We start from the raw sequence: 15,594 nt of genomic DNA, 5'->3' as shown, positions 1-15,594 counted from the left end.
CTGCTGTTGGAAGCGAGCTCCATGAGATGGCATATTCATGAAATTTATTTTGAGTCAGACATAAGAATATTGTAAATGTTTGCCTCAGGTTAATATCAGAAACCTCATTTCAGAGATTAACACGATGCCAGTAATAGGAGCTAACAAAGCAAATGCGCCACGAGCCAACACAATGGAAGAACTGTGACCTCTGTCACTAGCCGCCAGTTCATCAAGTTCACATTTCCTGTGCCTGGCAGTTGGTGTCTTTCAATAAGCAGGTGATACGATTCAGTGCAAGTGACTGGCCCCATCACATTAAAAAGCGGATCAGGTGCAAAAAACAAGTGGATCAAGTTTAAGTACCAAGTAAGATCCGTACAGTTCATTGCATGTAAATTACAGCACGAAAAAATTCTTTAAAAATGTCATACAGAGAAAACACAGAACCCTGACCTTAAACGTAAATAAATATCTGTATGAATAGAGAAATTATGCATGTGGAAGTGCTGCCTCTATTTACTTAGCCCTGTGTAGCCCACCGTTAATTCACTGCTTGATAACACCTTCGTGAATCCTCAGTTCTACAACTGTAAAATGGGGCCTGAATAAGGAATTAATTCAACAGATACTGATGACCGTGGTACCTTCCTCATACGGCTGTTGGGTTAAGGAGGAAACACATATGAAGAAGCCCTTAGCACGATTTCTAGTTTGAACCCAGTAACTATTGGAATAAACGGAAGTTGGGCGCCTGGGTGGCTCAGTGGGTTAAGCCTCTGCCTTTGGCTCAGGGTCCTGTGCTCTCTGCTCAGCAGGGGTCCTGCTCCCCCCACCCCCCACCTCTCTGCCTGCTTTTCTGCCTACTTGTGACCTCTGTCTGTCAAATAAATAAATAAAGTCTTAAAAAAAAAAAAAAAAGAAGGAATAAACTGAAGTTGTGTTCCACACCTCTCATTAAGAAGATGTGTATGTATGCTTGGTAAGAACATGGGAAGAACAACACAAAGAAAAAAAAGTCTCTTTGTGACAAGCTAGAATTTGTTGTAATCTAAAATTTTCATACTGGGTGCCAGGGTGGCTCAGTCGTTAAAAGTCTACCTTTGGCTCAGGTCGTGACACCAGGGTCCTGGGATTGAGCCCCACAATGGGGGGGGGGGGTCCCTGCTCAGCAGGAGGCCTGCTTCTCCCTCTCCCTCTGCTGCTCCCCCTGCTTGTGCTCTCTCTCTCTCTCTGTGTCTCTCACTGTTGAATGAATGAATGAATAAATAAATAAATAAATAAAATTTTCACACTTTCGGAGCATAGCTGTCAGGGAGGAAAAATTTTTTCCCTCTGCTGTCTCAGGTTCTTCACCATAGGCCTGTGAATTAACCACACATCTAGCTTAACGAAGCTAGATCAACAGAAGTCAAGGCATACAAGTTTAATTTTTAATTTTACACACACAAGGGCACCACGGAGGAGAAAACCCCCCCAAAAGCAATTAGACTCAGGGGTTTATATACCCTTTTAACAAAGGGCAACAAATTGGGAGAAGTGACTAAACAAAAGAAGGATTTGAGGCTTCTAGGAGTGCAAATCGTGGTACGAGAAGTACGTGAGCAAAACTAACGGCAGATACAAGTTCCTGAGTAAGGCTTATTTATGCAAACCCATCTTGGTTCCTCCTCTGTTTCTGGGGATAAGGGTTGTTGTTCTCCACTAGGTACAGGAGAAGAGAGGGGGAACCTTTACAAAAGGAAATTTATGACCTGCGTTTAAGCAGATGGGGGCGGGCAGAGAGTCCTTCCTGTGTGTTTTTTCCGCATTGCCTTCAGCCCAAACTAATCTTTGTGCCAAAGTAGCATATTTTGGGGTGGCACATCTGGTCCCCTTCATAGTCCATGCCAATATGTGAAAAACTCTTAGTCTCAAGCATAGAAATAAATACTGGAACCAATTGAATTTTATCTTGAAGTGACCTAGGAGAGGGAAGCAGGGAGGCCCAGGCTACATTTTAAATGATCTCTGTTTTCTCCTTCTAATTTTCTGGACCAATTTAGGTCTACTCCACGCTTATCTGTGTGCAGTTTTCCTGCAGGCACATTCAGACCACATAGCAGAAGAAAAGCAGCTTACTTTGTGCTTTTAAGGTCAAACTATTTTTCTGAAAGGCTTTCGAAAATGTTGACTTCACTAAGCTGCTCTGATTCTGAGATAGTATACGAAAATGAGACTGTGAAGCCAAGGGTAAGAAAGAGCTTTAAAGAAAGTGAAGAAACAGATAACCTAAACTTACAGAAATGTAGGAGGCAAAATATTTTAATAAGAACATTTATCACTATAGGAGATGACAAGAAAACGAGTCTGCTTCCAAGGCCAAAATGGGACTTTTAAAAATGAGTGTTAGCTAGACGAATTTAGGGCAGGGCAGCCAAAACTATTTCTTTTTGCTCCGTAAGAGCAACGATTAAAAAGAATAATACTATCGAGTCACTATTTATAGTGTGTCCTTATAGTGTTCTGTGCTGTACTTTGAGATGAGGTGAGCACCAAAAATGGGTTCCTGGCCCTTGAGGACTATAAAATTTGAAAGAATAGAAAACACGAATAGTCAGAGGAATACAATTTTTGGCAGTGGCATAACCTCCTTAGGAAACCTGATGGCTTTTAGCTGTTCTTCTCCGGGGGCTGTTGAGCTCCCGTGGTGACCAGCACACACCATGGGCAGGTTCAGCTCCTGGGAAAGGGCCAGGATGTCCTGGCAGAGTGAGACCATACTCCTCCTGGTTCTCAGATCACACAAAGCAGCGATACAATTTTCAACTTGATGCTTGAACTCCTTTTGATTCAGGCCAGCGTCCTCCCTAGGGACCGCCCTGCTCCTGTGTCTTCAAATACCACCTCTGAGCTAATAACCACCCCCCCAACCCCAAGCTCCAATTTGGATCCTTCTCTCCAACTGCACACTTGGACTACGGGTGGACTCTAGTTCCACAGATAGCCGCGCGGCCCCGGACCACACTCACACCGACTCCTGCGTGCGGCTCAGCCCACTGTCCTCTTTTCCTCGGTCAGTCCCTCCAGGCACAAGGTTCAAGGCAATCGCCCAGGTCTGCCCTCATATCCAGCATCGGGAGGGTCGCCCAGTGCCATTCCTGCTGCCTGCACAGTGTTGCTTCTCAAAGTTGTGGGTCTGTATCCGTGCACTTGCATTTTGTTCTTTGAAGAGAGAACACACTGCCTTGGTACAAAGCCCACAGAGCCTAGAAAGTTGTACAGGGAAAGCCTCCCTTTTCCTTGCCCCCCTCAGCTCCCCGTTTCCTCTTATGTTCTCTAAGAGACGCTGAGCCACTGACAAAGAAAAATGCAAGTTTCCTTTTCCCTTTTCCCCAAACGGTAGCATGCAATACACAATTCTACTCCTTGTTTTTGTTATTTTTTCATTTAGTGTATCTTGGAGATCTTTCCAGATCAGTACCTGAATGAAAAGCTCCAGTATTCTTTCTTATGGCCACAAAGCACTCCACTGAGTGGATGCATCATATTTTATTTAACTGACTCCCTTTAAGTAATGGTTTTCAATCTTCTGCTTCTGCCAACACTGCCGCAGCACCCAGGCTTGTCTGTCAGTTTGCACCCGTGGGCGCGCGTAGAATTCCACGGTGTCAACCAGTCCCTCGAGGCCCCTCTCTTCTCCGCTTCCATGTTCTCTGAGTTTGTCAGACCCTCGTCACTGCAGACAGAAGCCTCCTGGAGGGCACCTCTGCTCTATCACCCTTCAAACTTGATGCCAAACAAGTATTTCGTGAGCATTTTCTATGTGCCCCATGCTCCATTAAGACCGGGAAGAATGAGCAAAGTAAACTAAACCAGACCCTCACTGATCCTTGCCTGTCTCACCATCGTGGGAGCTGTGGGAGCTTATCCGTAAACCAGAACGCTCTCTTCTCCGTGTTTGGAATCGGTTAAAACTTAGGGACAAGAGTCAGGCAAATGGAGATCAAGTATCAACTGCCTCCCTGTCAGAAGCTCCCTGGCAAATGTGGCTGAGCCTGATGGCCAAAGGGGCTTCGTGTCAGTCCCCCAGCCTTCCTGGTCAGAGCGTGGAAGAGGCCACTTAAGGGCTACTTGCCTGGATGGTTGTCAGGGGAGCTGCTGTCTCAGGACCGTCGAGCTCCAACAGGGGAGACTGAGGCAGGCAGGCCTCTATGCCTGTCTCCAGAGGACTCGGGTGTGTTCTTCCAGATGGAAACAAGACGGGAGATAACACCCAAGCTCTGTGCGCAACCACATCCCAAGGGTGAGAGGGGACAGGAGAGAGGGACGAGTCAGCGGTCCAACCCCTTCCTCCATGCAAGCGGAGCAAGAGGACAGGGGAACAGAATTTCCCCCAGCTGGAGACCAAAAAGCTTACTTTCTAGCCCTGTGTTTTAAGTTTAAGTGGCCCTTCATTCAGGAACAAACTAGGTTTTTTCAAGGACTTTGGAAGCTGTTTTAAAAATGTCCAAGTACAAAACTGCCTGATATTTGTATGATCCCTTGAAGACAAACGCTTCCAAATACATGCCAACTTTCCTCAAAAGATCAAAAAGTAAACGACTGCCAACTCAGCCTCGTGAGGGAAATGAAGTCTGAATTACCCATTGTAAGATATCCAACTTTTTGCTAGTATATTGTCACGAATCAGAGTAAAAGAGAATTAGCAGATAATTCAGAGGGGGTTAAAAACTTTTCAAACTTTCTTCCTTCCCCTTCCACCTGAAGTCCATTTAAGGCAGAATGGCCCTAAAAACCATCTTTCTAAGAGCGTTTCTGAGTTTTCCCCTAATGTACTGAACACATCGCAGAAGAAATGTTACCACATTTCCGGTTGGTGATGGTGCCGAAACAAGGTTATGAGTCGGGAGAAGTGACTCTGGAAGAAGACTCTGCAGTCTTGAGCTCGGCCTCCCGCCTGCCGCGCCCCCTCAAGGGAAATGGCCTTCTTGTCACACGTGCTCCACACCTGTCTGATCAGCACATTCGGTTGTCCGACTGCAGCTCCCTCTGCAGAGCTCTGGTTGCACCAGACCATGGGCCAGCCGCCTGCATCCCACCACAAGGGATTCCGAACAAATAGGTTCCATGAGCCCTATTTTTTTTTTAAAAAAAACTTCCTAAGTTATTTTTGTGATCAGTTACAGAACACTCCACATCTCGAAATCTCTCCAGTGGCTTCCATGACCCATCTGAATCCTGTTCTCCTACCTCCTGACACCTTTTCTTCTCCAAGGCTGCTCTGCTCACCAGGCCAAACAAGAACCAGCACTTCTGCCCCTCGTAACCTACTCACTCACAAAACCAGGTGTGGACACGTGGCCCAGACGTTCCCCATGGTTCTCCTAATGAATGGGAAAGATTTTTCCTCTCAAGTTTCGTGCTCCCTGAGATGTCACTCGTTACATGGTGACAACTCATGGACAGTAGGAGAGAAGGAGGCCAGCAGAGAAGCAGGGCTAAGGATTCGGAGGATGTGGGAGTGAGAGAGAAATGGACTGGCCTAGCCGCCCTTGTGTCCTCGGATCCAGCCATCCCCGAGGCCAGATCCGCTCCTTTCCTTAGTTTGGTTACGTGAACCCAGGCAGTCTCCTTTTTTTGGCCTGAACTACTTTGAGTTGGATTTATTTAACTTATAACCAAGAAGATGCAGCCTGGTCCATCTCTTCTCTGGCTCCTAGCCTTGTTGCTGTATGCAGCTGTGAAGTCACCTTTGCCAAAGCAGGGCTCAAACCAACACTTGGGCATCTCATACAACACTCGGAGGGTCCCTGTGGCCCAGGGATTAAGTACAACATCTTTTACAACATGCCCCTCAATCTGACTTCCAGACTTCCTACTACTGCCCCACATGAGAGGCAAACCAAAATCTGGCCATCTAGAACATCCTCCTCCCCATCTCTGCCTGTTAAAAGGTAGTCCCGAAAATGAAAAGAAAGGGAGGCACTCCTTTTTCAAGGTCCACTTCATGTTACCATCTCTGAAAAGACTTTCCTAAGCATCTTTTGCCCCAGAGATGTAACTGGACCCCTTTTAGGCACTGATGGCATTTATCTAATGACCTTTGTCTTATTCTATCTTGGACTTTGCACTGTCTCATCTCAGGGCCCGCTTATTAATGGCAAGACCAACCACTCAGCTGCCCACGTCAAAACTCCGAGGGTCACTTACTCACCCCACCTCCCACACATGTTCCACTCTAATCTTCCTCGCTAATATCTTTTGAATCAATCCCCGTGGTTCTTGCCACTCATTAGAACGCTTGTATCTCTTCGCTGGCCACTCTAATAGGGTCCCCTGCCACCAGCCTTATCCTGCGGCAACTCAGCTGCCCACTGACACCAGTTATTTTTCCAATTAGCAAATCTGATCATGCTATGGCCCAGCCTGCAGACTCAAAAGCAAACTTCTTAGTGGGTGGTTAAGGCCTCCCACTCCCCAGTGGTTAAGTAGGCTTCTGTCTACCTTCCCAGGCTCACCACCCACCCCTCCTCAAGCAGCACTGGCCAAAGGAGACTGTTCACAGTTCTCTAAACAGAGTGCTTTGATGCTGCTGGCCTTTGCACATATGGTCACCTCTGTCTGGGAAGTCCTCTCCCACCGCTGCCCTGTAAAGCTCTATTCCTTGGGTAATCCCTCCACTGGGAAATCTCCTGGCACTGCCCTAGGGAACAGCACTTTCCTCAGCCCCCTTCATCTCGAAGGAGAGGCTTTCTCAGCATCCCCAGTGCCTAGCAAGGGTTCAGCAGAGCACACAGATGCTCAGTGAATTGTCTGATATCAGAATCTGTCCAGATTGGTGTCCCGCAAGATACTGTTATTATAGTCTTCACTTGAACACGTATGCATACACACACACACACACACACACACACACACATATACCAAGAAGCCTTGTGGACACCTACACTGCATAAACACTTTGCTCCTGATTGCATGGCTGAGCACCCTGAGGTTAGCAGATCTGCACTGGAGCTAGACAAATCTAGGTTCAAAATCCCTGCTCTGTCACTTACAGGCTGTCTTGGACATGTCTCAACCCTTCTGGACTTCAGTTCCCTTATCTGTAAAATGGAGCTAACAGTAGCCACCTCATTGGGTTTTTCATGAAAACCAAATGAGAAAACGCATTTAGAATTTTTGCACACGTGCCTGGTACACAGGAGATCAATAAATATTGCTGAATGAATGAGTTAATGAATGAATGAGGGGCCTACAGAGCGGCAGCGGTTCTTGCAGATACATCTTTCTAGCCCGTTTTCCAGAGGGAATCCAACATCAGACTCCTGGTAAAATCAGTTTCAAGTCCGGCCCCTGAGTCTGGCTGGGGTCCAGTCCTCGATCCGGACTCGGTTCACTAACCCCTTCTCCCTGCAGCCCAGCCAGCCGGGCGGCCGCCAATCACCACAGCCTGGGCCCACCCTTAACCAGACAACTTACCAATAGGGCCTTCCAGATGCCAATTTGGTTGCTTCCCCTGCATCTCATAGGCTCTCCCGCAGACTGCGCCATGAGCGCAGAGCACTGTGGGACTTGTAGTCCAGGAAAGAGGCGGCACCAGAAGTGCCTAGTGTGGACCAGCTCCCGCTGGGAGCTCGGGAGGACTGAAAAGGGTCATCCTCTCACCCTCGGTGGATGGCGCCCCTGTCTTACTGCCCTTCTTGGCCAGCGACAGGATCATTCTGCCCAGATAACTCAGTATTTACTGAAATTTTAGGTTTCAGTTTCAGATTAAATCTCCTATTCTCATTAAAGGGCCATTTATGGAAGGTGCGGTGGTCACTCTGAAAAGCCCTCCAAGAATCCACGACGGAACTGGCAATCATGAATTTTTCGAAACGATTTGAACCTTGTGCATTTTTTTTTTAAGATTTTATTTATTTATTTAACAGAGAGAGATCACAAGTAGACAGAGAGGCAGGCAGGGAGAGGGGGAAGCAGGCTCCCTGCTGATCAGAGAGCCCAATGCAGGGCTCGATCCCAGGACCCTGAGATCATGACCTGAGCTGAAGGCAGAGGCTTAACCCACTGAGCCACCCAGGCGCCCCTGAACCTTGTACTTTTTAAACTGCATCATCTCTTCATATCATAAAGGCTATCAAAGCCCTCCACTGCCTGAGTTGGAAAGTTCAGACCCCCTTGGCGAGGCGTAGGAGCTGCTTCTAACTTCTGTATTTATTTACCTCGGGTCGCCTTCGGGAAAGCAGCGTTTCTCAGCTTTGCGGCATGTGAGAATCACCTGGGGAGCTTTATAAGGGCCTGGTGTTTGTGTCTCACCCCAGAACCTGGAATCTTGGAGGAATGACGCAGCTCCCTTGTTCTTAAAGCTCCCGGGGTTGATTCTCACGTGCAGTCAGCGTTGAGAACCACTGGTTTACACCTGTCGGCGCTGCTGAAACACACTTTTCATGGATCTTAGCCTTAGCTCTGCAGTTCCCTGTTTCAAGTGGTCTCTTCCCCTGCTCCTGTCCTGGCTACAGCTTATCCTACCAGGCTGATCTTGGCTGTTACCCCTTTCCTTCCCTGCGCTCCAGCAGAGAACTTACTGCTGAAGCACTTTATACTGGGTTCTTTTCAAGCAGGACTGGAGTTATTTGGTGACCTATCTCCCTGGATAGGCATAAGTTCCGTGAAGGCAAATACACGATTTAAAGAGTCCATTTACCACCTTCAGAGCCACTGAATCGGAATGGGGGGGGGCTGTCAGGTGATCCTGTCAGGTGATCATAGCCTCCAGCTATGAACTAGTTTCACAGAAGCACTGGGTACAGCAATATTTGTCACATTGAATCGATGAGGCATCTCATTTGTTCATAAGTCCATCATATTTTTGCACCTAGTTGCTTCCCTGGGGAACTAAGCTCCCTGTTTCGTATGGTCTTCATTCATTTATTCATTCATCCAGCAGATATTTTTGCACATCAGAACAAAGGCCCGAGGAGTCAGGAGTAAACAGGAAACGCAGTTACCACCCTATGGGACTTGAGTCCCTATTAGTTATACTATCCTTATTATTATCACTTCCTCTAAATAATATTGGATTTTTTCCCCCTTGTAGATAGGGTAAGTACACTTCCTTGTTCTCTTATATCCCCAAGATGCTGCTGGCGCACAGAAGGCATTCTCTCAATGTTTATTGAATCAAGGCAACACATTTCATAGCACTTGTCACGATTTGTTAGTATGCATTTGCGTGATTCTTTGATGAAGGGCTATCTGTCCCAAGAGCTGCAAATGCCCTGAAGACAGGAAATGAATCTATTGTGCTCACCATGCCTGACACAGGGCCTGGCCAGAGTGGGGCTCCGTGACTACTGCCAAGCAAATAAAGAAATACACGAGGAAGGGATCATGGAGAACAGAAAGGAAATCTCTGAACCAAACATTCACTGCCCACTCCCCTCCCCATTCTCCCCAAAAAAGTAAAAAGTATTTTCTTCCTGAGCACGAAGGGATTTCAGGATAGACTGAACATGGGCCCCAAAAGATGATGTTTCTTCTACTTACTTACAGGTTGACCTGGGACTCTACTTCAGGGTCTTCTGTTGGCCATGACTGCAGAGGCTGGATGCCAAAGGACAGAGACGACTTGGCTTTCCATAGAAGGGTTTGCGCCATCTGACTCCGACAGGACCCCTTGCTCAGCGGATCCATCGGTGGGCCTGGAGGCTGAGGCGCCGAGCTGCAGCAGAAGGAGGTGGGAGAGGCACTGAGAGCAGAGAAGACGGATGGCTGGCCAGTCACCGGCCGATGCTGGCACTCCTACCTCGAGGCCAGCCCCATGAGGAAGTCGGGAGGAGCAAAGCCAAGGCCCTTCCAAGACCTGGACGCCCCCTCCCCCGAGACTGCGCAGAGCGGTACCGGTGCATGCTGTGGGGAAGGAAGGCGAGTGTCCCTGGGGCCCGAGCCATCCTGTCCTCTCCCTCTGTACTGAACGATGTCATCCACAAAGTCAAGTGAGAGGGGTCCAAGGTAAAAAGAGGACCATTGAGCACTCAAGCCATCACAGACTCATTCAGGACGGCAACACTCATTCAGCAAGAGACAGTTCTCTCGGGAGTGCTTTTGGAGATAAGCTAGAGGGGGCACCTCCATCACTAGGTGAGTCCAAGGGTGCATGGATTTCTTTCCTTATTTCCAATTAAAATATGCAAGAAAAGCCATTAAAAGGGCCTACACTGGCAACGACACTATAGACAGAAAGGACCAAACCGACCCTTCGAGACCAATGGCACATACAGTATGCGAGCAACAAAGGCCTGGAGGATAAGTAAATGAGCTGCCTGTGAGAATAAACTGAGAAATGTGTTCCGGCAACCTGCCTGCTCCTTTCTCTGAGGACACAGTGAGGAAGGTGGCAGAGGTGGTTCTGGGATGAAGGGGCTGCTTCGTTGGGAACATGCAGGTATCTCAGCTCTGGACTGGAATTATTTTCTGAGCCAATAAGCAGCCCCCCTTCTTCCCTCACCGCCCCCCCCCCCCCTCTGCCCTCCAGTGCCAGACAAATGAACAAACTAAATCCAGTTCCTTGCAAATGCAAAAACAGAAATCAAAAGCCATCTTTGAAGGCACTTTGGTCAAAAGGGACTCCTTAGAATGCCTTCTTCGTAAGGACCAGCTCAAGCCCTGTGATCCCGGAGGAGGAGGCACCTGCGGAGGGAACCAGCATCCCGCCTCCGAGCTGGGTGCCAAGGGAAGGGAGTCTCCGCCCACTCCCCAGCTGCTACTGTCTTCCCAGCTAGGCTGCGGGCATGTTCCACATGAAGAAAGTTCTCTGTTGCCAGGCCCGTCTCTCCTTCCTCTTTGAGCCTGACCCAACTTCCCCCCGTGGTCTGCTGTGGGCCCGGGAAGCCTCGTGCTGCATACCTGAGCCAGACTTCCCAGATCATCTCACCCTAGGATGGCTTGAGGCTACTGATCTCAGCAGCAACTGGATCGACCACAAAGGCTCAAGCTTTCCACACCTGACCGATGGCAAGAAGCCAGGTTCCTGGGGTGTTATCAGTTGTTCTCTACTTTGTGGACACCCCGTCTGCCCCACCCCCCCAAGTGTTCTGAAATCCAGGCTCCCTAGAGTTTGCGGCTGCCCTGGCAATCAACAAACCAACCACAAAGCAGGGCTTCTGGGTTAGAGATAACTTTTTGTTTCCTTTTAACCTTCTAGATTTTTAAAAAATTACTACTACTCCTAACAACAACCACAATACATGCAAAAAAATTATTAAGAAAGTGCTCCTAAAAAAAAAGCCATAAGGGAGTAGAGGAAGCAGAGTGGGGATGTATGGTTTCTTTGCAGGCAGAGTCCCCTGGGGGGCAGCTCCAGTTTGGGTGAGCTGAGCTGTCCTGAGTGGCCACCTATGACAATAAGCAACGCATATGTGGGCAGAGAGAGGTGTGGAAACATGAAAATACACGCTGATTTCCAAGATGTAATACACGTGAAAAAAGATTTAGAACATTTCATTCAGAATTTCTATATCGATTACATGTTGAAGATAAAAGTCTAAGGAAATTAGAATTAATTTTAATGTGGCTACTAGGAAATGTAAAATCACCTACATAGCTCGCTTTATATGTTGGACAGTGTCCCTCCAGGCACACAGCCCGAGCCAAGGCGTGGAGTGCCATGGTGGGGTTGGGGGGCGAACCCCCTAGTACACATATACCCAGAGCAACTGCAGGGGAATGAGGGCTGGTGTGGGTGCCTGAGCCAAAGCGCGCCGAAGAGGGGAAGGGAGAGGCAGCCAGAAACGGTGAGAGGACCTGGGGGGGATGTGATGGGACCCCCAGCATCCTTACCTCCGCTCCCTTCCCACCGCCCGTTAACACAGCGGTGCGCTCCCCAGCGCTCTGTTCCCTACCTATCTGTGACGCTCCGTGTGACCTACGTCTGGAGACAGCATGACATTCCATGACCTGCTTTCCTACCTAATCATAGTCTTAGACATCTCTGTACATCAGTCACTACAGGTACAACTTTTTTTTTTTTTTTTTAAGTTTTATTTAAGTAATCTCTACACCCCACCTGGGCCTTGAGACCGAGTCGCGTGCTCTTCTGACTGAGCCAACTGGGCACCCCTACAGGTACAACTCTAGAACGAGAGAACCTTATGTGTTGCTTACATTTCACCTTTTCACTTATTTTAATCTTTAAATACTTAGGTTATTTCACTGTCTTAGCACGTGATTCTCCAGCCCTTGAATCTTTAAAAGTTTGGTTAAACAGGGGCGCCTGGGTGGCTCAGTGTGTTAGGCTACTGCCTTAGGCTCAGGTCATGATCCCAGGGTCCTGGGATGGAGCCCTGCATCAGGCTCCTTGCTCGGTGGGGAGCCTGTTTCTCCTCCCGGCCCCCTCCTGCCTCTCTGCCTACTTTTGATCTCTCTCTCTGTCAAATAAATAAATAAAATCTTAAAAAAAAAAAAAGTCTGTTTAAACATACCTAAATCTATTTTTTGCCATAACTTTACTTGTGAAGTTTCATTCTTTTCCATCCTTTCGGCTAATTCTTGAACTTCATTTTCTAGCTCTTCTGATTCTGTCCCATCACAGATTAAAACTCACAGATGAGTTTTAATCTTTTTATTCACTTGTTAGGTTTTCTTAGTCTTACCTTCCCAATTTTCAAAAATGTATGTGCCTCTTCATCTCCTGACATTTTAGCTTTGCGGTCTCACTGCTGGATATATCTAACAGCTGAGAAACTTCTTGGAAGGATGGCAGAGCACGTGTTCATTGGCAAAACTCCTTGGAACCCGTGGAGATGAGCAAAAATGGCTCAGTATATAGAAGAAACTTGCTGAAAGAAGAGAATGGCTCAACTCCATGCTCTGAGGGTCTGCTGTGTATAATCCGTGTAGGACAAAATGAAAGCGACCTCCGAGTCCCAGGCACCCGGCTCCCGGCGAGGGACATGGGCAAGAATGCTTGAAAGGCCTGACAACACCTGATTTGGAGGAATGAAGGCTGGAAGCAGGAGCTAGACTGGGAAGAAGCTGTTTCTTCTTCTCTCTCTCTCTCTTTTTTATTTCCGCTGGCCCAGTGTGCTAATAACAAGGGCTGGCCTAATCTGAGGAAAGGGTGAAGGCGAGAGGAAAAAGTGAACCCTAAGAATCATTTGACTTTCTTGAAAGATACTAGCCAAAGGGACATTTGAGTCCACCAGAAGATGATGCTTGGGAAATCACTCTGACCCAGGCTGTTTTTGGAGGGGCCTGTTTGCTCTGAAGTGGAGGGTAGGAGCAGGGGTTGGAAATTCGATGTGAGTCCTGCCATGGGCCCGTAAGCCCCACAGGCACAGGAGCCTGGCAGATGGGAGGGAAAGTCTGAGGAGGGAGGAAGAACAGATGGCACATTCCCACTTGTCTCTGGACCCTTCCCGCTTCCCGAGGAGCGTCCGGGCCGGTCCTCTAGCTCCAGCTCCGAAAGAGAAGCTTCCCCATTGCTCGGATGACCAGGGATGGGGGGGTCAAGGTGAATCTGCCCATGTCGTTAATGCGGAAACCTAGACCTAGACAGAACTGCTTCAATTCCAGAAGGAACATGCGGGAATAAACTAGCACAGGACCTATGAAAAAAGGTTTGCAAAAGGCAAATGAAAAGGACAGACCAGAAGATTTTTGACACGTATCAGAGATGAAAGGCTACAAGGTCTCAGGTCTGGCTCCTTCCAAGTGGCCAATAGGCCCCTGGTACAAGCGCCTTCTGCTGCAGAGCTGCTGAAATCCCCTGAGGAACCCGGACACCTTCTGGGAGCCACATCCACTCCCCTGCATACTTGACCTTGTGCGTTGGTCCGTGCTCTGACTGTTGGCTGAAAGCAACCTTAAACCAAGTGCAAATCGTCATTCTCGCCTTTCTTCAAACCAGCTCCGCGGCCACGGGAGCAGAGCTCGGGGCACCAGAAGGCAGATTCGCTCTGTCTCCAAATGTTATGCATTTGTTTGCGGATACCTTGTCTCCTCCCTCCACTAGAACGTTTGCTCCAGGAGAGCAGGAACCCCACTTGTCCTAGTCACAGTGTATCCCCAGTGCCTGGCACACAGAAGTGCTCAATGGCTGCCGAGTGAGTGACTGTGTGAGCGCCAAACCAGGAGGGAAATAGTCATTTGGAAAAGGGAGACGATGTGAGACTGTTTTGGCGGCTCTTGAATGAGGTCACTGGTGGCTTGAGTCAGACCACGGCGGGACCTGCTCTATTTCTTTGCCCATCACTGACAGGCAGCTACTTTGTGAGGACTGTGACAAGTGCATGGAGCAAAGACAGTCCATCTGCAAAACATCAATCCGGGCTAAGCTACGGCCCTGACACTGGAAAATACTTACCGGCTAGCAGGCCTTCTAAAGACACTTTTCTTCCCCGTCATCAAAAATACATAATGTCCTAAGTCCCGTCTGTGCTCACTATAGACTCGCTGATACGTACATTGCGCTTCAAGCACCAAGCTGTGGCCTGATTTCTCGTTTTTACCTCTGGATGGGAACCTTCACCAGCATGCTACTAACTTTTGATCAATGTGTCTAACTTATTTTTCCTGTGATTGGGGAAAGATGCTGTCTGCGGCAGACACCGCAGAAGGCCTTTTCAGCCCCATTCCAGGGCACAAAAGTTAGAAAGCTAAAACGTCAAGGCTCTATCCTTCTTTGCAGTTTAGGGTTATGGAGATGAATTAAAATTCCGCACCTCAGATGCGCCCATGAGAGCCTCTCACTCAGAACGAAGCCTGGCGGATTCACAAAGAGGATGCAGGGCGCCGTCTTTCTCCTGTAGGTCGTGACAGAGCTGTGGTGGTTCCGGAGTCAGTGACTTCTTGATTCCATGGCTTTCTGGAGCCACAGTGGCAGCTTTGGGATCAAGGCAGAGTTGGCAGTGTGGCTCTGCGGTCAAATCAGGGGCTGGCAGCTTCTTGCCCCATCAGCTTCTGGTAGAGATGGTAGCCTTCTCAGTCCTAGCAGACCATGGTGGTTTCTGGGGCCTAGGAATCATTCCTGGGGGGCTCAGACTAGAGTCTGCTTTATAAGCACTTAATTCCCTATGTCACTACTAAATTTCATTCTGCTTATACTAGGTAGAGTGGTTCTGTGGTAAGCAACCGATTCCTGACTGCTAGTCTTAGAGCGATCTTTGCCAGACTGGATTTTCAGCTTAACAGCTCATGGGACCCTGTGCGGAGCACACAGTGGGGCGGGATTTTGTTCTGGTGGGTATGCAATGGTGGGCACATCCTCCAGGGGCAAGAACCAGAGGCTATGTACTTTTTTGGAATATGTAGAAATCTTGCCTTTTGAATACACAAGCGAGCTTGCTTGTGGCACTAAGCGTTTCTGCTCAAACAGCAAAGACGTGCCAAAGGACAACCCAAAGAACGGGCGCTAATTGGGGATGCTTCTCGGGTCACTGCAGGAGCGGGGGACCATTATGCTCTGGCTGGCACTGCCCAGCTTAACGCGGCTTTGTACTTTTTCAAGTGAGCCGCCAAAAGCTCTTGTCTCCAGAAGTGTGCGCGAAACACAAAAGAGTGGAGAAGTACTGGTCTAACCTAGAGATGCTTTCACATCTCCAGTAATAGAAATGTTACTGCGTCTCGAAGGAAGCC

At 48.4% G+C, this 15,594-nt stretch overlaps 1 protein-coding gene across 7 annotated transcripts in view; it reads right to left on the bottom strand.

The window, feature by feature from the left end:
* GARNL3 (GTPase activating Rap/RanGAP domain like 3) overlaps window positions 1–15,594 on the bottom strand; it is a 144,715-nt gene that overhangs the window by 119,054 nt on the left and 10,067 nt on the right. For all 7 annotated transcript variants that reach the window (XM_004757275.3, XM_004757276.3, XM_004757277.2 and 4 more), the window contains exon 2: window positions 9,512–9,682. In XM_004757275.3, the coding sequence (XP_004757332.2) occupies window positions 9,512–9,654 (143 nt within the window). In that variant the 5' untranslated portion in view covers window positions 9,655–9,682. The remainder of the gene's footprint in view (window positions 1–9,511; window positions 9,683–15,594) is intronic.

The sequence above is a fragment of the Mustela putorius genome, unplaced genomic scaffold, assembly GCF_011764305.1.
Source record: "Mustela putorius furo isolate JIRA1106 unplaced genomic scaffold, ASM1176430v1.1 tig00000596_pilon_pilon_pilon, whole genome shotgun sequence".
Taxonomy (NCBI): Eukaryota; Metazoa; Chordata; class Mammalia; order Carnivora; family Mustelidae; genus Mustela; species Mustela putorius.
This window is presented reverse-complemented; position numbering and strand designations above follow the sequence as displayed.